At 44.0% G+C, this 22,211-nt stretch overlaps 1 protein-coding gene across 1 annotated transcript; it reads left to right on the top strand.

The window, feature by feature from the left end:
- The first annotated feature begins 2,720 nt into the window (after positions 1-2,720).
- LOC116408243 (E3 ubiquitin/ISG15 ligase TRIM25-like) lies at positions 2,721-4,877 on the top strand. Its single transcript, XM_031895016.1, has one exon. It carries the CDS (start codon positions 2,817-2,819, stop codon positions 4,566-4,568), a length of 1,752 nt encoding a protein of 583 aa, XP_031750876.1. The 5' UTR covers positions 2,721-2,816; the 3' UTR covers positions 4,569-4,877.
- The last annotated feature ends 17,334 nt before the right edge of the window (positions 4,878-22,211 follow it).

Raw genomic sequence — 22,211 nt, 5'->3', positions numbered from 1 at the left:
AGTCGCTCTTCCCTGTACTTTCTCTATTTCATTACTGCCCCCCCTTATATATTTATATATAGTGACCCCCCCTTAACTGCCCCCCCCCCAGTGTAACCAATCCCAACTGGGCCAGCCTTTCCCCATAACTGAGCCCATTCCCTTTATCAGCTTAGTCGCTCTTCCCTGTACTTTCTCTATTTCATTACTGGCCCCCCTTATATATTTATATATAGTGCCCCCCCTTAACTGCCCCCCCCCCAGTGTAACCAATCCCAACTGGGCCAGCCTTTCCCCATAACTGAGCCCATTCCCTTTATCAGCTTAGTCGCTCTTCCCTGTACTTTCTCTATTTCATTACTGCCCCCCTTATATATTTATATATAGTGACCCCCCCCTTAACTGCCCCCCCCCCAGTGTAACCAATCCCAACTGGGCCAGCCTTTCCCCATAACTGAGCCCATTCCCTTTATCAGTACTGGCAGATACATTAGATTGGTACAAGGAAGGGGAGTTACAGGGGGGGCTGGGAAGTTGTGGGATCCCCCCCCCTGAATCAGTGGTACTGGCAGATACATTAGATTGGTACAAGGAAGGGGAGTTACAGGGGGGGCTGGGAAGTTGTGGGATCCCCCTTTCCCCTGAATCAGTGGTACTGGCAGATACATTAGATAGGTACAAGGAAGGGGAGTTACAGGGGGGGCTGGGAAGTTGTGGGACCCCCCCCTGAATCAGTGGTACTGGCAGATACATTAGATTGGTACAAGGAAAGGGAGTTACAGGGGGGGCTGGGAAGTTGTGGGACCCCCCCTGAATCAGTGGTACTGGCAGATACATTAGATAGGTACAAGGAAGGGGAGTTACAGGGGGGCTGGGAAGTTGTGGGATCCCCCCCTGAATCAGTGGTACTGGCAGATACATTAGATAGGTACAAGGAAGGGGAGTTACAGGGGGGGCTGGGAAGTTGTGGGATCCCCCCCCTGAATCAGTGGTACTGGCAGATACATTAGATAGGTACAAGGAAGGGGAGTTACAGGGGGGCTGGGAAGTTGTGGGATCCCCCCCTGAATCAGTGGTACTGGCAGATACATTAGATAGGTACAAGGAAGGGGGGTTACAGGGGGGGCTGGGAAGTTGTGGGATCCCCCCCCTGAATCAGTGGTACTGGCAGATACATTAGATAGGTACAAGGAAGGGGAGTTAAAAGGGGGGGCTGAGAAGTTGTGGGATCCCCCCCCTGAATCAGTGGTACTGGCAGATACATTAGATAGGTACAAGGAAGGGGAGTTACAGGGGGGCTGGGAAGTTGTGGGATCCCCCCCCTGAATCAGTGGTACTGGCAGATACATTAGATAGGTACAAGGAAGGGGAGTTACAGGGGGGGCTGGGAAGTTGTGGGATCCCCCCCCTGAATCAGTGGTACTGGCAGATACATTAGATAGGTACAAGGAAGGGGAGTTACAGGGGGGGCTGGGAAGTTGTGGGATCCCCCCCCTGAATCAGTGGTACTGGCAGATACATTAGATAGGTACAAGGAAGGGGAGTTACAGGGGGGCTGGGAAGTTGTGGGACCCCCCCCCTGAATCAGTGGTACTGGCAGATACATTAGATAGGTACAAGGAAGGGGAGTTACAGGGGGGCTGGGAAGTTGTGGACCCCCCCCCTGAATCAGTGGTACTGGCAGATACATTAGATAGGTACAAGGAAGGGGAGTTACAGGGGGGGCTGGGAAGTTGTGGGATCCCCCCCTGAATCAGTGGTACTGGCAGATACATTAGATAGGTACAAGGAAGGGGAGTTACAGGGGGGCTGGGAAGTTGTGGGACCCCCCCCCTGAATCAGTGGTACTGGCAGATACATTAGATAGGTACAAGGAAGGGGAGTTACAGGGGGGCTGGGAAGTTGTGGACCCCCCCCCCCCTGAATCAGTGGTACTGGCAGATACATTAGATAGGTACAAGGAAGGGGAGTTACAGGGGGGCTGGGAAGTTGTGGGATCCCCCCCCTGAATCAGTGGTACTGGCAGATACATTAGATAGGTACAAGGAAGGGGAGTTACAGGGGGGCTGGGAAGTTGTGGGATCCCCCCCTGAATCAGTGGTACTGGCAGATACATTAGATAGGTACAAGGAAGGGGAGTTACAGGGGGGGCTGGGAAGTTGTGGGATCCCCCCCCCGAATCAGTGGTACTGGCAGATACATTAGATAGGTACAAGGAAGGGGAGTTACAGGGGGGGCTGGGAAGTTGTGGGATCCCCCCCCCTGAATCAGTGGTACTGGCAGATACATTAGATAGGTACAAGGAAGGGGAGTTACAGGGGGGCTGGGAAGTTGTGGGATCCCCCCCCCTGAATCAGTGGTACTGGCAGATACATTAGATAGGTACAAGGAAGGGCCGGACGCCTTTAAAACAAGAAAATAAAATAAAGGTTAGTGAAATTAGCATAGTGCCAAGTAGGTTCAGGAACTGGTCAAATTGCCCTTTTGGGAGTCAAGAAGAAATGTTTCCCCCTGTTGAGGCAAATAGGAGAGGTTTCAGATCAAGTTTTTATAATCCTCTGGATGGACGAGCAGTCAGACAGGATCATCTAGGAAAAAACATTGAACTTGATGGACGTGTGTCTTTTCCATCCTAAATTACTAACTAATAACCCCTCATTCATTTCCTGTTACAGTAAAAGGGATAAAAGAATGGGGGGGGGTTATAGGGTTAACAGGAAGCTCATGTACAAGCAATAATCCTGCCCCACCCTGTGTGAGAGGGGGAGATAAACAAGTCCAACTGGTTATAGAGAGAGAGGAGCTTTCAGTTTGGTTTCTTGTTCCTGATTCCAGCGATGGCGGCTGCTGATCTGAGAGACGAGCTGAGCTGCTCCATCTGTACCAGCATTTATACTGATCCGGTATCCCTGCCCTGTGGCCATAACTTCTGCCGGGGCTGCATTGTGAGAACATGGGACACCCAGGAGGAGACTTTCCGTGAAAATCCTTCCTGCCCTGAATGCAGACAGAGATGTCAAAGGAGAACTGAACTGGCAACAGACTGGAAGCTGCGTGGCATGGTGGAGCGGTTCTGTCCGACTGAGACTGGGATCTTCTGCACTTACTGTCTCCTCTCTCCTGTACCTGCTGCTAAATCCTGTCTCCTGTGTGAGGCTTCTCTGTGTGATACCCACCTGAGGGGGCACTGCCAGTCAGCAGAACATGTACTCACTGAGCCCACCGCTTCCTTTATGGGGAGAAAATGTTCTGTACACAATGAGCCCCTAAAGTATCACTGCTATGAGGACTCTGCCTGTATCTGTGCGTCCTGCTGCCTGGCTGGGGGGCACCGGGGCCACAGGGTGGAGCTGCTGAGTGAGGCCTCTGAGAAGAAGAAAGAGAAACTGAGGAAAGTTCTGGAGAAACTGAGCCCAGAGAGAGAGGAGACTGAGAGAGGAGCCCAGAGGCTGCAGGAGCGCAGGAGAGAAGTGGCAGAAGCGGCAGCTGGTGAGAGAAAGAGAGTCACTGCCATGTTTAGGGGCATCAGGGAAGAGCTGGAAGCCCTAGAGAAGCGACTCCTGAGTGACATCTCCAGGCAGAAAGAGGAGATCTCACTCACACTCACTGAGCTGATCCAACAGCTGGAAATAAAGAAGGATGAGCTGTCCAGGAAGATCCGTCACATTGAGGAGCTGTGCAACATGGCAGATCCACTCACTGTCCTACAGGAACAATGGGAATCCCATGGAGCTGCCTTTTGTGGGGCTGAGGGGGCAGATACTGAGGGCAGAAAGAGAGAGGGTAGTGAGGGGGCAGATAATGAGGGCAGAGAGAAAGATAATACATTAGTTTCATTCTTTTCTTCTTTTATGCCTTGGAGAAAAAATAAAAAGAAGACACAGATCTATACAGACAGGATAAAAGAAAGAGAGGATACTGAGGGGGCAGATAATGAGGGCAGAGAGAGAAGGGGTATAAAGGTCCCGGCTGTAGGGGATCTGGATGTGGGTCGGATCTCAGAGACATTACTCACAGGCTTAGCTGGGATTGTGACTGGGGTAGAGGGAAGGATCCCTGGGCAGGAGGCTACAGAGCTGGTACTGGATATAAACACGGCTGGGGATCGTGTATCTGTATCAGGGGACGGGAAATCTGCCTCCTACTCACTTACAGACCAGCGTCGCCCACAAACCCCAGAGAGATTTCAGTATTCTCAGGCTTTAAGCAGCAGGAGTTTCCCCTCAGGGCGACATTACTGGGAAGTGGAGGGCAGTGAATCAGGGAACTGGGGGGTAGGGGTGGCCTATCCCAGTATAGAGAGGGGAGGGCACAAGTCTAGGATTGGTTATAATAACAAGTCCTGGGGTTTGTACAGATGGGATAATAATTACTATACAGTGACACATGACAGGAAAGTCACACAGTTACCCCACGTCCCTTCCTGCAGGAGAATCAGGATCTCATTGGACTATGAGGCCGGACGCCTGTCCTTTTATGAGCTGAGTGAGCCAATCAGGCACTTACACACCTTCACTGCCTCCTTCACTGAGCCCCTTCATGCTGCATTCTGGGTAGGAGGAGGTGCCTGGGTGAGAATCATGAGTTAGGGCCCCACCCACTGCCCAGCAGGAACCCCATTCCCAGAGCTGCCCTTAGCCCTGTGATGCCAGGAAAGGAAGGGGGTGCAGGACTCAGTGACTGGGGTGCCATTATAACTACACAATACAGTGGGTGCAGGGTGCATAGATGTGTATATGTGTAATTACTGCAGGGAAGCAGCTCTGACTCACACAGGGGGTTATTATATTGGGGTGAAACCCCCCAAACTGTTCTTTGGCTTCAGCTGATTCTTCTTATTCTTAGCGCTCCCCGTTTTCTAAACGCTACTCCTCCTACAGTTTTAGGGGTACAACACCCAAACTCCTCAGACTTCTTCACCCTATAGGGGAGCAGGTTGTTTCTGCTTTTCTAAGGGATCTGGCCACCTGCCTTTTTGTGGCGCCGCTCTGAACCCCCCAATTTTCCCATTGACTTTGACAGGGAAGATTTTTAAACAGCTTTGAGGCCACACCCCCCAAACTTGAATCACATAATTATGGGGTGCCCCAAATGAAAATATGATATTTGTGGATGGCCAAATGTGGGTGGAGCTGTGAACAGCCAATCAGGTTTTACCTGTTGACTTGGAGGAAATCCAACCTGCTGCCAGTCTCACAGTACTAACACCAGGGGCCCCAAACTCTTCACAGTTGGTCACTAGGGGACTGCAGTTTTAGGTTTGAAAAGTGGGTGGAACCACCAACAGCCAATCAGATTTCACTTTTTGAATTGCAGAGTTGGTGACTGGGGGGCTGCAGTTCAAAAATAAGAAAAGTGGGTTCAGCCTCTGACAGCCAATCAGATTTCATCCATTGAATTTACTGGTTTAAATATAGAATGCCAGGGTGCCCACTGTTTGTCACTGGGTGACTTCAACTCAAGGTTAGAAAAAGTGGGCGGGGCCACCAACCACCAATCACAATTCACCTATTGACTTTATTGGTTTAAATTTAAACTGCTGCCATTCTCTAATTATTAATCCCAGGGCCTCTTAACTTTGCAGAGTCAGTCACTGGGTAACTGCAGTTCCAGGTTAGAAAAAGTGGGCAGAGCCACCAACTGCCAATCAGATGTCACTTGTTGACTTTCAGTGGGGAAATTTAAATTGCTGCCATTCAGATACATTAAAACCTGGGTTCATAAACTTTGCACAGTGGTTTTTACTATATAACTGTGGCCCAAGGTTAGAAAAACTGGTTTGGAGCCAACAACAGCCAATCAGATTTCATTCAGTGACTTCATGTTTCCCAAACCAATATGAAGTTTGTTCTCAGACTTCCCTTTCTAGTTACACCCATTGCTTCTCTCTCCTATCTCATTTGGTTGGTTTATATGTCATGAATCATTAAAATTTGCCACTTATTGGTCTTTATTTCTGACTTATTATATGAATATTTTATGAGGCCACAGGGGCAAGTTTGTTCCCCCTACAAAATCCCTACCAATGGTACATTCCTAACTCCTGTAAAAAAAAAGTTGGTTTGTGGAAAGTTGCCACCAAGCGATCCATAAATGCACCACTCACTGATATATCAGATTTGTGACAGTCAGGGAATTAAATAATACATAACTTTTATTACTACATCTAAAATAACATGTGTCTAAAAGCAAATAATTAAAAACAAAAGAAAAGAGGCTGGATAGGGAACGGCACCTATTGGTTTGCCCACAGCTAAAAGTGCAAACACTGATTGAAAGCTCAGGAGACCATCAGGCGCATTTAGCTGTGGGTAGATTGGCTGATAGGCGCTGTGAACATAAATCATATCCATCCGTGATGTAGGAGTTGTATATTAAAGCAAATGTCTATTCCCAGCAGTTACCCCAGCTTAAATTATTCCTGTGGGAAAGATGCTCATCGTTCCTACAACTCATTTTAAAGAGATAACATATTTATAATAATAAATAATCATCTTCCTACATGGATTTAGATATAGCACCTAGATAACTTATCTTATTTATATTAAGTTAGTTAACCTCTTGCAAACCTGTACCATCTCTGCTGGAAACCAATTCAATGGTCTGACTACCACAATCCAGGTTAGAATGAATTAACCCAGGTAATTTAAACCTTCAATGGACATTACTTTATTTAATGTTATGTATGGAAATATAAACTCTGCGTATGATTTTGTACCTAAAAAAAAATTATTACCTAAAACTAAAACATATGTATATACAGTTGATAATCTTGCAAGAAAAATATTGGATCCACAATCATAACTTCCATAGTTATTAAACATATACATCTTATAATCATCTTTGATAGTTTCAACATTTTATCACATAACTGGCCGGGTCATATGATAACCCAAACTATAGGCCTATAAGATGTATATGGAGCACTCAATTTTCACACTAATCTACACATCTTGCTGCATTCCCTCCCCACACACTGCCAGTAACATCTCTTTATATTCTCTTTATCCACAGTCATCCATGATACCTTAAAGGAAAAGTAACATTAAAATTTTTTTAGTAAAAAAGCTATTCTACCCTGCACCAATAACTTCCCTATCCTGCAAACCCCTTAGTATTTTAAATGCTTTAATAGAAAATACCTGCTTCAAACTTGGCTTCCTGTCAATTGAACTACGGCGATAAGGCGAAGGAAGGAGCAGCATCCACTATGCGGCGATCGATTGATTGAGCCTAGCCTGACTCCTTCCTATACAAAAAGAAGGCTAGACTCGATCAATCAATCGTCGCACACTGGATGCTTCTCCTTCCTTCGCCGTATTTATTTATTCATTACATATCCCATTACACATCACTCAGGGCCTGAGCCCTCACTCTCCGTGTATCCCCCCAGCAGATTCCAATGTATTCATGCTTTCCACTTCTCACATACCGAATAATTGGGTTTTACTAATACAAACCGGATTCCCAAAAAGTTGGGACACTAAACAAATTGTGAATAAAAACTGAACGCAACGATGTGGAGGTGCCAACTTCTAATATTTTATTCAGAATAGAACATAAATGATGGCATAAAAGTACCATTGTACCATTTTAAGGGAAAAATATGTTAATTCAGAATTTCATGGTGTCAACAAATCCCAAAAATGTTGGGACAAGGAGCAATAAGGGGCTGGAAAAAGTAAATTTGAGCATAACGAGGAGCTGGAAGAGCAAATAACACTAATTAGGCCAATTGGCAACATGATTGGGTATAAAAAGAGCTTCTCAGAGTGGCAGTGTCTCTCAGAAGCCAAGATGGGGGGGGATCCCCAATTCCCACAATGTTGCGCAGAAAGATAGGGGAGCAATATCAGAAAGGTGTTACCCAGCCAAAAATTGCAAAGATTTTGCATCTGTAACCCTTTCTTGGCTGTAACAAGCCAACAGCACGGCTAGATAGGCCTAGAGCATGGGGTACACGCGACTCAGTCCTTCAGGATGGGCCTTCGCTATGTGGAAGTAACCAAACGTAGCTATGGTGTAGTGCAACTACAACCCACTGTAGCTGTGTGCAGTGCAGAATAACAAATGGGTGCCAGAAGGTTCTTGCAGTTGAACAGTAGAACTGGTTTATTTTCAGCAACAAGCAACTTGCAGGGTTATGCAATATACTCACACATCAGTTAGCATAGCTTTCTCTGAGGACAGCACAGAGAGGGGGCACACCCGCTCCCCCCAACTCCCCTTGAGCCTGGGCAGGATCAGTGCCACCGGGTCAGTTGCTCACTCTGTGGAACAGGCAGCTGGATACCACACTCCTCATGCCCCACGGCAACTCTGGATCAGGGTTCAAACTACCTGCCTCCTAGGTCTAAACCGTGGCCCTACACTAAGGCAACAATGCCTGTCTGGGACTCCCACAGCTACTTTCCTCTGAGCCAAACTGCTCCCTTCCCTCACTATCTCACTTTCCTACAAAGTGCTCCCCAAAACCTGCTCTCTAACTGCTCCTCATTCACGGGGTCCCTGTCCCCGACTTCACCAGAGTGGCTGACACACTCTGGGGCACATGGCTTTACTGGGGGCCTAGTCTTCTGCCTCCAGGCTCAATGCTCCTCTCTCTCAGGACACAGGCAGCCAAAGAGACAGACCCACCCCCCCTGCTAAACACTATATCTTTGCCCCAGGGGAGGGGTCTCCCTATTAACCAATAATCACACATATGAACTCAAAACTGATACAGGGGTCTTTGCCCAGTAACAGCACAAACCAGGAAGCTGCAGGGTTTAAAGCCATAGGGACTAGTTAACCCTATGGATCCCTACACATCTATCATCATCAACTGTGCATGACATCATCCAAAGATTCCGAGAATCCGGAACAATCTCTGTGCGTAAGGGTCAAGGCCGTAGAACCATACTGGATGCCTGAGATCTCCGGGCCCCGACACTGCACCACAAACAGGAATGCTACTGTAAAGGGAATCCCAGAATGGGCTCAGGAATACTTCCAGAAACCATTGTCAGTGAACACAATCCACCATGCCATCCGCCATTGCCAGCTGAAACCCTACAGTGCAAAGAAGAAGCCATTTCTAAGCAAAATCCACAAGCTCAGGCGGTTTCACTGGGCCAGGGATCATTTCAAATGGAGTGTGGCAAAATGGAAGACTGTTCTGTGGTCAGACGAGTCATGATTCCAAGTTCTTTTTGGAAATCTGGGACGCCATGTCATCTGGACCAAAGAGAACAAGGACAACCCAAGTTGTTATCAACGCTCAGTTCAGAAGCCTGCATCTCTGATGGTATGGGGGTGCATGAGTGCGTGTGGCATGGGCAGCTTGCATGTCTGGAAAGGCAGCATCAATGCAGAAAAATATATTCAGGTTCTAGAACAACATATGCTCCCATCCAGGCGCCATCTCTTTCAGGGAAGAGCCTGCATTTTTCAACAAGATAATCCCAGACCCCATTCTGCATCAATCCCAACATCATGGCTGCGTAGGAGAAGGATCCGGGTACTGAAATGGCCAGTCTGCAGCCCAGATCTTTCCCCTATAGAGAACATTTGGCGCATCATAAAGAGGGAGGTGCCACACAGAAGGCCCAAGCCGATGGAACAGTTAGAGGCCTGTATTAGACTAGAATGGGAGAGCATTCCTATTCCTAAACTTGAGAAACTGGTCTCCTCGGTCCCCAGATGTCTGTTGAGTGTTGTAAGAAGAAGGGGAGATGCCACACAGTGGGGGGGAAAATGGCCTTGTCCCAACTTTTTGGGGATTTGTTGACACCATGAAATTCTGAATCAACATATTTTTCCCTTAAAATGGTACATTTTCTCAGTTTAAACTTTTGTTCGGTGATTTATGTTCTATTCTGAATAAAATATTAGAAGTTGGCGCCTCCACATCATTACATTCAGTTTTTATTCACAATTTGTTTAGTGTCCCAACTTTTTTGGAATCCAGGTTGTAATTAATGGTGAAAATGTGCTTGATATAGAGGTGCTCAATAATCATGAGACCTCTATAGATGATGACCCCTTTACATTTCTGGTTTGTTTGAGCAAGTTTACAGATTGGTTATGGGCAGGGCCACCATCAGGGGGGTAAAGGTGCGACAATCATTCCGGGCCCGGTGAGTTTTGGCTCTTAAGGGGGGCCTGGCAGTGCAGCACTTACTTATATTAGCTGGGCCCCTTGCTGTCAGCACCTAACGCTAGGATATTTTCCTTTACCAAGCTCGCTGCATGGCTTGGCCCAGCCCACCCACAACCCGATTGGCTTAGCCCACCAACAACCTGATTGGTTTATTCCACCCCAACCCGATTGGCCCAGCCAGCCACCCCCAGCCTGGATTGGCCCAGCCCACCCCCAGCCTGGATTGGCCCAGCCCGCCCCCAGCCCAATTGGTCTAGCTCAGACTAGCCCAGCCTTCCCCCAACCCAGATTGGCCGAGCTCTCCCCATAGAGAAAAAGATGGAAAAACAAGGCAGAGGTAAGAAAGTTTTGAGCAGAATAATATGTTAAATGGGAGTGAAGAGATTGGGAGGAACAGAAACTAAGAGTATGGATAGAAAGCCAAAGAAGTGAGGTAAGGTAGCAGAGTTGAGGGTGTGGGTGAAATTTGGACAATCAACATAAAGAAAAATCTTCAGCACCCACTTACATACATGTTCCCAAAGGGTGCTTAACTCCCACGGCCGCTCCCAAGCCTTTTCTCCATGTAGCTTTGCAAAGGGAAGAAGCCCCCAGTGTGTCGGCAATGCCTTTAATTCATTTATTTGCAGAAATGTACAAATAGCACAAGCTTTCGGGGTGACCCCTTCTTCAGGTGCAATACACACACGTGAACAATTTACTCACTAAATACCTTAACAGACCATGTGACACTACCATGTGACCCATTAACCCCATCACGGCTGCAGTATCAAACAGTCCCAAGCAGCCATTCAATTATGTGAATCGACAATCCCCTTCATAAGAATCCTTTACACTTCATAATCTGTAAAACATATAGCCATAAATACAAAGTATCACATTTAAAAACCAATTATACAAAATATCCTACAAAAAACAGTTACAAAGTCTATAAAAAACATTTCAAGCTGAAGCTTTCGTTTAACCCTTGAGGGGAAAGAGAATCCAGTTGTTGAATCCACACTGCCTCTCTCTTTAGCAATTGTTTATTGTAAGCTCTTTTGGGCAGGGCCCTCTTCACCTCTTGTATCGGTTACTGATTGCTTTATATGTTACTCCTTGTAGAGTGTAAGCTCTTTTGGGCAGGGCTCCCTTCCCCTCCTGTATCGGTTACTGATTGCTTTATATGTTACTCCTTGTAGAGTGTAAGCTCTTTTGGGCAGGGCCCTCTTCACCTCTTGTATCGGTTATTGATGGCTTTATATATTACTCCTTGTAGAGTGTAAGCTCTTTTGGGCAGGGCCCTCTTCACCTCCTGTATCGGTTATTGGTTGCTTTATATGTTACTCTGTATGCCCAATGTATGTAACCCACTTATTGTACAGCGCTGCGGAAAATGTTGGCGCTTTATAAATAAATGTTAATGTAATGTAATGTAATTGTTTAGTCAGATTTCCACCTCTGAGTAAATGGACTTGTTCTAATACTGCCCGTCTGGCCTGTGCCACTGAATGCTTAGCTGCATAAAATGTTTGGCCACAGATAGTTCAGATACATATTTCTTTCCACTTTCTTGTTCAGATTTTTCTTTTTCTCTCTCAGGAGTGTAGATCCTTATATTACTTTTATGTGCATTTATTTTTTTTTTTTAACTGAAAATTTTTGTTTATTTTTCATTACATGTGGTACATATCAAAAACATTGGGGTGAAAGATTTGAAAGAGGTGATAGAGGTAAGTGGGGAGGGGAGAGGAGAGGGGAGGGGGGGGGAATCCATGCTTGGTGGAACTGTCTCATTGTTGCTGAGGTGGTTCTTGCTTTTTTGTGCTTCTTTTTCGGTTGGTGATAGGTTGGCGGGATTCTGTCTGTTGTGTGTAGTCCAAGTGCGCCATATTTGTTGAGTTATTTTATCTTTATTTGTTGTTTTCGATAGTTGTTGTGCTGCGTGTTGCTCATAGGTGAGGTTGGAGTCTGTGAGGTAGATTAGGTCTTCTTTGGTTGGAATTGTGCTTGTTTTCCAGAGTCTGGGAATTAGTAATCTGGCTGAGGTTATGATGTGGAACGTGAGTTTTTGTAGGTCTTGGGGTAGGTCCTGGATCCCGTGGTTAAGGAGTGCTAATGGTGCAGTTAGTGGGATGTGTAGATTCATTGTATCGTATAGTAGTTGCGAGACTTCTGTCCAGAAGGGAGCAAGGATGGGGCATTCCCACCAAATGTGTATAAGTGTCCCTTTTTCAGTGTTGCATCTCCAGCAGTTTGGGGAAGACGTTGGGTATATCTGGTGGAGGATTGAGGGTGTTTTGTACCATCTGTATAGGATTTTTCTTTGGTTTTCTATGTGATTGGTACATTTGGAGTATTTGTAGGCTGCGTTAGCTGCTTGGAGCCACTGTGCTTGAGTGAATGTTGTATTAAGGTCTTTTTCCCACTTTTGGATATGGTTTGGTTTTTCATCACTTTTGTGGGATAGTAGTGTTCGGTATATTTTTGATAGTCCTTTCTTGTTGCCTGCTTTGTTGAAGCACCACTTTTCATATTCAGTTTGTTGATCTGGTATGTTTTTTAGGTAGGGGGTGAGTAGGTGGCGAATTTGTAGGTACTTGTATAGGTCATGTTTCGGTAGTTTATAATCCCTTTGCAGTTCTTCGTATGGTTTCATTGTGTTGTCTGTTATGAGTTGTTCCAAATTTTGGATGCCTAGGTGACTCCAGTTGGTTATGGATAAGTTGGGGATCATTGTTTCTAAGGTATTGAGGGGTGAGAGTTTTGCTGGAAAATTGTGGATGTGTTTTTTGGCTTTTTGTTGGGTCCAGATCTTTAGCGCAGTGGTTGTTGTATGGTAGATGGTTTTGCCTTTTGTTAGTTGCAGAGGTTTTTCGGACCACATTAATTGTTGTAGTGTGAGTGGTTGTATTTTTTCCTGTTCTATTTTACTTTTATGTGCATTTAAACGGGTTCTTATTGCTCTGTCTGCCCCACATAAGGGCCCCCACATGGGCATTTTATCATATAAATTACCCCAGAACTGTTACACATAAAATCTCCTTGAATTGGAATTGGTGCCTTTAGTGGGATGAGCGACCGTATCCCCTCGGATAATCCCTGTACAGTGCGCACAGTCGCCACACGCCAATGGACCCAGTTTGAGGGGGGCTAATAACCCACTTTTCTTTTCTTTTTGCAAAACCTTTTTGGACAAAACCTGTCCTATTGATTCCCCCTCCTATATGAGAATAGTGGGGTCTCTTTAAACAATTTATCTACTTCACGATCATCTTGTAACATGTTCCAGTGTTTTAAAATTATTTTATTTATATTGTGGGTGTGGCTACCAGAAGCTGACACAAAGGCCACTCCCTCAGATTTATTTGTCTTCGGTTGTATTTTCTTGGTTAGTAACTACTCACATTTTACTCCTTTTAAATCCTGCTTCATTTCATTAAGTTGTTTCTCATTATAGCCTCTCTGCACAAATGTTTTAACCATACCCTGTGCCTCCGCCTCATATAGCTCCTCACTAGATGGAATCCGTCTCACTCTACTCAACTGGCTGTATGGAAGGCCTTTAAATACTCCCGGAGGGTGGCAACTGTTGGGCAATAAAACAGTATTACAGTCAGTAGGTTTATAATGCATGGGAGTCATTATTTCATTATTTACAATTTTGACTTTAACATCTAAAAACGCTAGTTCCTGCTCAGATTGTTCCGAGGTAAATTTAATGCTACCGTGCGATTTAACTCTTGTACCATTGATGCAAACTGTTCTGCTGTTCCATTCCAAAACAAGAAAATATCATCCACATAGCGCCAATAATAGAGAATGCGCTCATTCCAATTTTTATTACTCAGAATGAACTTATTCTCAAACATATGCATGAACGCATTCGCATATATAGGCGCCATGTTCCCCCATTGTACAGCCCATCAGCTCTACATAGTATTGTTCATAATATACAAAATAATTTTTTGTTAATATTAATTCCAACACGTCACATGCAAAATTAATTTCATGCGTTTTAAGATTTAACTTAGTTAGATAATATTGAATGCATTCAATGCCTTCAGCATGTGGAATGGTGGAATACAGATCACAAACGTCAAGGGAACATATCAAAGCTTTTGTTTCTGGTAATTTTACCTCAGCGAGTTTATTCAAAAAATCTGTAGTGTCAGACAGACACGTGTGAAGTAATTTAAAGATTGGCTGACATATAACATCCAAATAAATTGCTAATGGTTGAAATATAGATCCGCACCCTGAGACTATCGGCCTCCCTGGTGGATTCTGCAAAGTTTTGTGAATCTTAGGCAAAAAATATATGTATGGTATTTGTGGCCAATCAACTGTCAGAACTGTAAATAATTCTTGGCTAATAAACCCATCTCGTAATGCTCCTTCTAAAAAATAGTCTACTTCCTTTTTAAACAATTCTGTGGGATTAAAAGTAAGTTTTTTTATAGCGAATTTTATTATTCAGCTGTCGCTGGGCTTCGTTTATATAAGCTTCACGATCCAAAATGACTACAGCACCACCTTTATCTGCTGTTTGCACTATAACATCCTTGTATGATTTTAAATCCATCAATGCTCTCTGTTCCTCTTTAGACATATTACCATTATTAAACTTTTTAGTTGAATTATCCATTAGTTTTGTTAAATCCTGTTTAACCATAAATTCAAACATCTCAATGCATTTTTTGGTATAGCTAGGGACAAAAGAAGATTTTAAACCTAATTTTCTTTTTATCATCTCCAGATCCTTATTGGATTGTATTTCAATTCGTCCTGAACCACCCTTAGCCCCAGATGCATTGAAATGTACACGTAACTTGAGAGCCCTAATGAACTTAAACAAATCAACTTCAACATTAAATAAATTATCCGCATTAGAGGGTATGTATCCCAATCCTTTCCGCAAAACGTCTTTCTCAGTCTCTGTTAAAGTTCTATGTGATAGGTTGACTATAGATTTTACCTCCGGTTGAATGTCCGCTGTGAGCGCTGCATTTTTGGCCGCACAACCCTTTCTTTGCCTTTTCCCCCTCCGGGTCTTCCGCCGCTTTCGTTTGGGGTAGGAGTGCTGGATAAAAAACATCCGTCCGCCCTTGATGCGCCTTCACTAGAAGAGCCCCCTGTGGATGAAACATCCGAAGCCGATCGCCCCGAATTTACCGTACTCCTTTCTCCTCTCCAATCGCGTCGCTGCAGCCGCCATGTGTAGACTTGCTCATTAGGACAAAGAACTGGGCTTCTGCTTCTGATAAACCTCTATTGGAAAGTAGTAACTTAAAATACTGTGCATTTTTTAGTCAAGCAACGTTTATATTGGGGTTCCTTAAATGAAACATAAAGCCATTTCATGCACATGCACACATCAAGCTGCATATAATGTCAGGAGGTTAGAGGGAAGCTGCTGGGGACCCTGTCCTGTTATTTTTAATTCCTTGAAAAAAAAAATATTTCTTGTTACAGATTGCTGCTCCTTACCTTTTAATACATATTGGATAATTTATTAGGCATAGACATCTCTGCTGGCTTCAGTATGTTAAAAAAAATCAATTCCCTTTCATTTTTAAAACCAGCCTGTTTAGTTATTGTAATTTCCATAGAGCGACAGATCTTCTGAAAATACCACTCCCTTCACTAACATACACATCACAGCATATAAAGCACCTTACTTGTGGCAATTCAGCATAATTGCTGGAAAATTTGTAAGAAGGGAGAGGTGTTTTTGTGAAATTTGTCTCCCACTTTGTGAAGAGTTCCCCCAGTCTCCTCTTGTGCCATAACCATTAGCACTACTGTTGCCACGTCTGCCTCTACTTGGTTACATGGTTCCCCTGGCCACCAATATGTGTTCTGGTTTTTAACCATTAGGCCTCTGGGGGGCCCTGATAATTTGGTTGTTCGGGGCCCCGTGATTTCTGATGGCAGCCCTGGTTATGGGTATTGGGGAAGAAGTTACACAACAAATGATAAAAGCTTTTGGAAAGAAGTTTAAATATCTAGATCCTGTAGCTAATATTTTTGCTTGCAGTCTTAATACTCATCAGAAAGCAGCCTCACATATAGATAAGTACAGGAGACAGCTTATACTGCAGAACTCACACCCCTCAAACAGTCACGTGATAAGGGAAATATGCCAAATAAAGCAATTATAAGGTCATATACCCATGCAATCTGCCATTTCTGTGGCCGGGTCGGGCATCTTTTGAGGAAGTGCTACAAAAGATGGAAATTATTTAAAAAGCAAATTAAGGTTGATAAAGATTCAGAAATGATGCATGAGCTCAGGTCTGTGCTGTTACACAGGCAAGGGAACCTGATGCACAGAATGGCCGCTCCCAGAGTCCCATGAACAGACCAGTCTGTTGGTATAAAAGACCCAGGACTGAAGAGAAAAGGAATAATCACATTACAGGATTAGTACTTATTCCTTAAACATTCTTGTAAACATCGTATAAATGAATATGATTGGGTATACATTTTTAGAAAAAAAACACTTACATGGAAATATGTAGCAGTGTTATTGGGATTGTAATGGTTTTCATTGAACTTCAGAAACAGGAAAGTTTAATGTGTGTTAAAAGTTTTATACTGTAGAATTTCTTGAAATGATAACCCCCTATTCAGACAAATGCCAAGTTAGGGTTGTTGAAAAGTTATTTTGGCAGTGGAATCATAAACATCAGAATTGTATCTTGTTTTTTTGTATCATAAAGTGTCTCTGTATGCATTATGGGTTCTGACTATAAACTACTCACTATCTGTAGCCTAAATGTCAGGAAATGTTCTTGAGATTATGGAGCCCAGATATTATAATGGGTATAAGGGAGACAGGGAATATTTAAGGAAATAGAATGACCTCACCCAAAAGTTATGGAGCAGCATTTATTAATCTATTGCTCAAAGGCATCTAAGTTTGTGTATGAAGGTCAAATAAAGGAGGTTTGGGTATTGATTGTTTCTAAGGCTGGTTGAATGACTAAGTTGAGAAATTGTTTTGTAGATTTTTAAGATTCAGAGCAGTTAGAAAGGTATCAGCACTGTTTTCCTGTTAAACAAGGTTGTCAGAAACATTGTACAAAAATCTACCCACCCCCATTCCAGGGTGCCATGTTATTCTAGTCTGTTTTACTGGAACCAAAGAATGTTGTGTTTCCACTTACAGATCTGAAATAGTGATATCTATAGAAGTTTGTGTAGGACTCTATGTTGACTTTTCGTTATTAAAATCAGGTTCACAAAGATTTTGATTTGGTTTCCCCTATAAATTAGAGATCAGTACAATACATAATGTAATGTAAAGATTGTGGCTCTAAGGGACACACGGGTAATACTCAGGTTACACCAGGGAGGGATTTGCAGAGCTGCTCAGCCGTAGGTATTGTGTTCATATAATGAGCATACTTCTACTGTATAAATGTTGGGACAGATAAAAGATCTTATTTTCTGAAGATTGCATTGTATTTCCATGTAAATTATGTAATAAATTGAGGGAAATTATTATTAGAGGAAATAAGGGAATAAGGGAATTATTTTACTAACATTTGCTGATTAAGTACAGAAACACGAGAGTAAATACATTCTAATCTATAATTGTATCAGTTTTTGTTTGGCTAAAGAGTAAAGGGGAGGCTTAGGCCTTTATGATATTGTAACAGGCAGGCAAATGAGGACTGTGCAAATGCCACCTCCAGCCTGCGGATGGCAGCCTTGGACAATCTGGAAACTTAAGGTGGCCATACACGTGGCGATCCAACGATGTTTCGTACGACCATCGGTCGCACGAAACATCGTAAGATCCGCCACACACCATTCAGGGCTGAATCGGCAGGTAAGGAGAAACAATAGGATTTCTACCTCCTTCTGCCGATTCAGCTCTGAAGGGAGAATTTTGGTCAGGCACCTTCTATGGCGCCCGATCAAAATTTTCAAACTTGTCCGATCGGCGAGTCGTCCGATATCGGCAGCTTCCTGCGATATCGGTCGACTCGCCGACATGCCATACACGCACCGATTATCGTACGAAACGAGGTTTCGTACGATAATATCGGTGCGTGTATGGCCACCTTAAGGCTGATACCATGTGACTTTGCAAGGGGAGATGGGAAAGAGGAAGGGAAGGCAATAAGGCAAGGAGAGAGCATGGACAGATCTGGCAGCAGGGAGAGAGAGAGACCCCCTGGGATGCATGGTTGGAAAAAGTGCAGAAAAGGCTGCACCAACTGCAGGTTCCCCTTAGTGTGCCAGTAAGTGTCAGTCAGTGCCAGTCAGTGCCAGTCAGTGTCAGTCAGGGAAGGATTTTACTCTCCTTGCACCTTAGGACCATTAGGTTCCAGTTCCAATAGGCCCTCACTGTAACTAGTGCAGACTTAGGGCCCAGTTAGGGATTTAGGGAATTGTTTTATAAGAGCCAGAAGGTTCAGTAGTCAGGTCCCTTCTCTGATCAGAGTAGGTTAGAGCCCCAGGTTCCGGTGCCCATTAGAGTCAGTCACCCCTGCTTAGTTAGTGGCCCAGTTCTACCCTAGAGGAGAACCAGGACTAAATATTGGGAACACTCAATAGATTTCCATCACCGGATTATAAATCTAATGTACTGGATCTTCTGGATGTCACACCTTGGATTACATATAAGTGCGCACCAACATAAAGTGCCCCCAGCCCCCCGGCCTGAACTCTCAGTTATATGTGGTGCCCCCCAGGGGTTAACAAATTGTATAACTGTATTGGTTTGTTCTTACTGATATTATTTATACTTGTTCTCTTATGGTTTTCATTTACCTGTTCCAGTAAAATAGAGAGTCTGCATTCACTCTCACCATAAATTCAGCAAGTGTGTCATTTCTACTTTGTACCAGGCTATTAAAGGAACCCATACCCTGCCCGGCTACCCAGAAGGTAATATAATTTGGTACAATATGTAAGGAGATATGTAAAAGTTAAACAGATGAACTTCCTGAAGATTTAGAGAATGTTGGGACCCTGTAAAAGTAGTACAATTAAAGTATCCAAGTTGTATCTTGTTTACTAATTGTGAAATTTGCTCCAAGTTTTTGTGATTTTTCCAGATGGGTTTCTCCCTCTGCTGAACAGACCGAGGATAATAAAGGGAATGTGTTGTCTCCTTGTAGCCCATGGACAGACAGTGCCTGCATGAAACGACCATAAGGCACCAGTGACAAATACATTTCCCAGCAAAGAACAGAGAACTCATTTTCTTTTAAACAACATGATATTTAAGAAAAATGTATATGCGGTAACAATAATTATATAAATTAGAGTAAAGTTTTCTCATGACTAATGGGCCGGCTCTGCTAAATAACAGCAAAGTCTATCATTACATAAGGAAAACATGTTAGACATTGATCAGGATGAGAAGAAACATATGAATAAACATCATGCGATAGATAACAGATTATACATTTTAATAATGTTTCCTTAATATGTTAAAAGGCATCATTTTAACATGTTTTAATTTTCCTTTATAATTTGTTTTCCCTATTTATGTTTTTCATACATACACATAAGAGATTTATGATTTCAATATGAAGGACATTATTAATCATGAAATGCATAACATTATATTCATGGGAATGACAGGGTAATACAGAGATAGAGTTTCAGACTAATATAAATGTGCAGTTTAGCAGTAGCTATAGGCCGGGCTGGGCACGACTCTGCCAAACAGCGGGGGGAACAGCAGCCTATGGAGGGAAGTGCGGGTTTGGGAGTAAAGGTCCCCATACACGGGCCGACTATAGCTGCTGATATGGGTCCCTTGGACCGATTGAGCAGCTAATCGGCCCGTGTATGGGGAGAGCAGAGCGGCCTGGCCTGAAATTGGCCAGATCTCGATCGGCCAGGTTAGAAAATCCGGTCGGATCGGGGACTGCATCGGCCCGTTGATGCGGTCCCCGATCCGACTGCCCCATTGCCGCCCAGGCCCCAGGGCCAAACGATCGGATTATTTATTTTTTTACCTAAATCCTCCCCGATATCGCCCACCAGTAGGTGGGGATATCGGGGGAAGATCCGCTCGCTTGGCGACATCGCCAAGCGAGCGGATCTGCTCGTGTATGGCCACCTTAAAGTGATTTGTAACAGACTGTGACTCAGGGGGAGATTAACATGGAAGGATAACATTAATATGGGTTACCTGAGAAATTATTTTTTATCCTGAACTTTAGGAACTGTTCACAAAGTGACCCTGCTACAGACTGTGTTATTACTGATTATTCAAGTCCCACCTTCCTTTCATTGGGTACGGCCTACGTTATGGCTGCAAAGATGCCAGGAACCCCAGAGGGGCATTGGTGATGCCGGTACTGGTACAACTCCCTGATTCTATACAGGTGCTTAGTGGCTGATCTACTATAAGAGCCAAGGCCTAAATCCATTGGGCCCTACAGGACAAAGGTGTGCAGGGTGCCGGGGATTTACCCAAGCTACAGGGAGCCCATCTGGATTCATTCACAGGGGAAATGTTGGATGAATATGGAGTAACAGAATGTAACAAGGAATGCCAGAGACTGGAACTTGGTATAACTGACTCCCATAATTGAGTACCGAACTTTTATTTGCCACCTTTGATGTTTGCTGATGCACTTTAATGCAAGACCATGAAAAAAAATTCACCGGTGTCAGGTCTTACTGGATGCAGGAACCAGGTATGCCGAGGAGGACTACTCTTACAGCTCCCCACTGGTACTCTCTGGCTGTGATGAGAGAGAGAAGTGAGGTATGAGAGCCCAGAAAGGTCCAGCGAAGGTCTAGCAGAGTGGAACTCCGAGGGTGAAGGCTCACGTAGAAAACCACAGAGGAGTAGCCAGGGAACGGAGGGTTAAAAGCTGGTTAGGTGATCACCTGGGAGGCAACCGCAATCAGAATTGTAGTCAAACACAGTGATCTGAGCAAAGGATCTAATGAAAGATTTTTAAAGTCAAACCAGGAGGCCGTGAATGGATGAGCAGAGGATGGAATCACCTATAGATAATATATTATTTTAATTCTTTAAATTATCACTGTTACCATCTCATTACATGTTATTACATCAGTTGCCATTTGTGCAACGGGCATTTGGCGCATTGCAAAGAATTCCTGGAGATTTACAGACTGGGTTTTGAAGGATTCTCTCTCTCATTTAATAGGTTTCATACAAATATTATGTTCTTGTAAAGTCAGTGCGCAAAGGGGGAAATGTTAAATATTGGGTATTAGAAAATAAGTTGTATCCCAGGCCTGAATGGGTTACATGTTACAAGTGTGCAACTGACTTGCCATTCACACTCTCCCTCACATACCCCATTGTTCCTTAAGTCTGGAATGTGATTTATAGGGAACATATAATCTTAGGGGTAATACAGTGGGGGAGGGTTTTCCAACAGGGATTTATATCAGTAACAAATGGCTGGTCTCACACTTACACACTCTCACTTATACACACACAGCCCTGACACACACATGCATACACATTTAATACTTTAAATGAATACATACATATACTTTGTATTGTATTCGTAAGCTGTCAAAAATGTTTTTTGACTGGCTGAATAACTGGTAATTTGTTTGTATCTTCTGTAACTCTTTTCCACACATTAAATATACTTTAAATATCACCTTGGTGAGTGGTGTTTGTTGACCATAGTACTTACACATATATATTAGAGAAAGAATATTTATAACAGCCCCCCCTTATATATTTATATATAGTGACCCCCCCTTAACTGCCCCCCCCCCCCAGTGTAACCAATCCCAACTCGGCCAGCCTTTCCCCATAACTGAGCCCATTCCCTTTATCAGCTTAGTCGCTCTTCCCTGTACTTTCTCTATTTCATTACTGCCCCCCCTTATATATTTATATATAGTGACCCCCCTTAACTGCCCCCCCCCCCGGTGTAACCAATCCCAACTGGGCCAGCCTTTCCCCATAACTGAGCCCATTCCCTTTATCAGCTTAGTCGCTCTTCCCTGTACTTCTCTATTTCATTACTGCCCCCCCCTTATATATTTATATATAGTAACCCCCCCTTAACTGCCCTTCCCCAGTGTAACCAATCCCAACTGGGGCCAGCCTTTCCCCATAACTGAGCCCATTCCCTTTATCAGC

Source organism: Xenopus tropicalis, chromosome 1, assembly GCF_000004195.4.
Source record: "Xenopus tropicalis strain Nigerian chromosome 1, UCB_Xtro_10.0, whole genome shotgun sequence".
Taxonomy (NCBI): domain Eukaryota; kingdom Metazoa; phylum Chordata; class Amphibia; order Anura; family Pipidae; genus Xenopus; species Xenopus tropicalis.
The sequence above is the reverse complement of the archived record's forward strand: the minus strand, read 5'-3'. Positions and strand labels throughout refer to the sequence as shown.

What these genes read in the sequence shown, in the direction of transcription:
- LOC116408243 (XM_031895016.1), top strand. Translation starts at nt 2,817, where the DNA reads ATGGCGGCTGCTGATCTGAGAGACGAGCTGAGCTGCTCCATCTGTACC.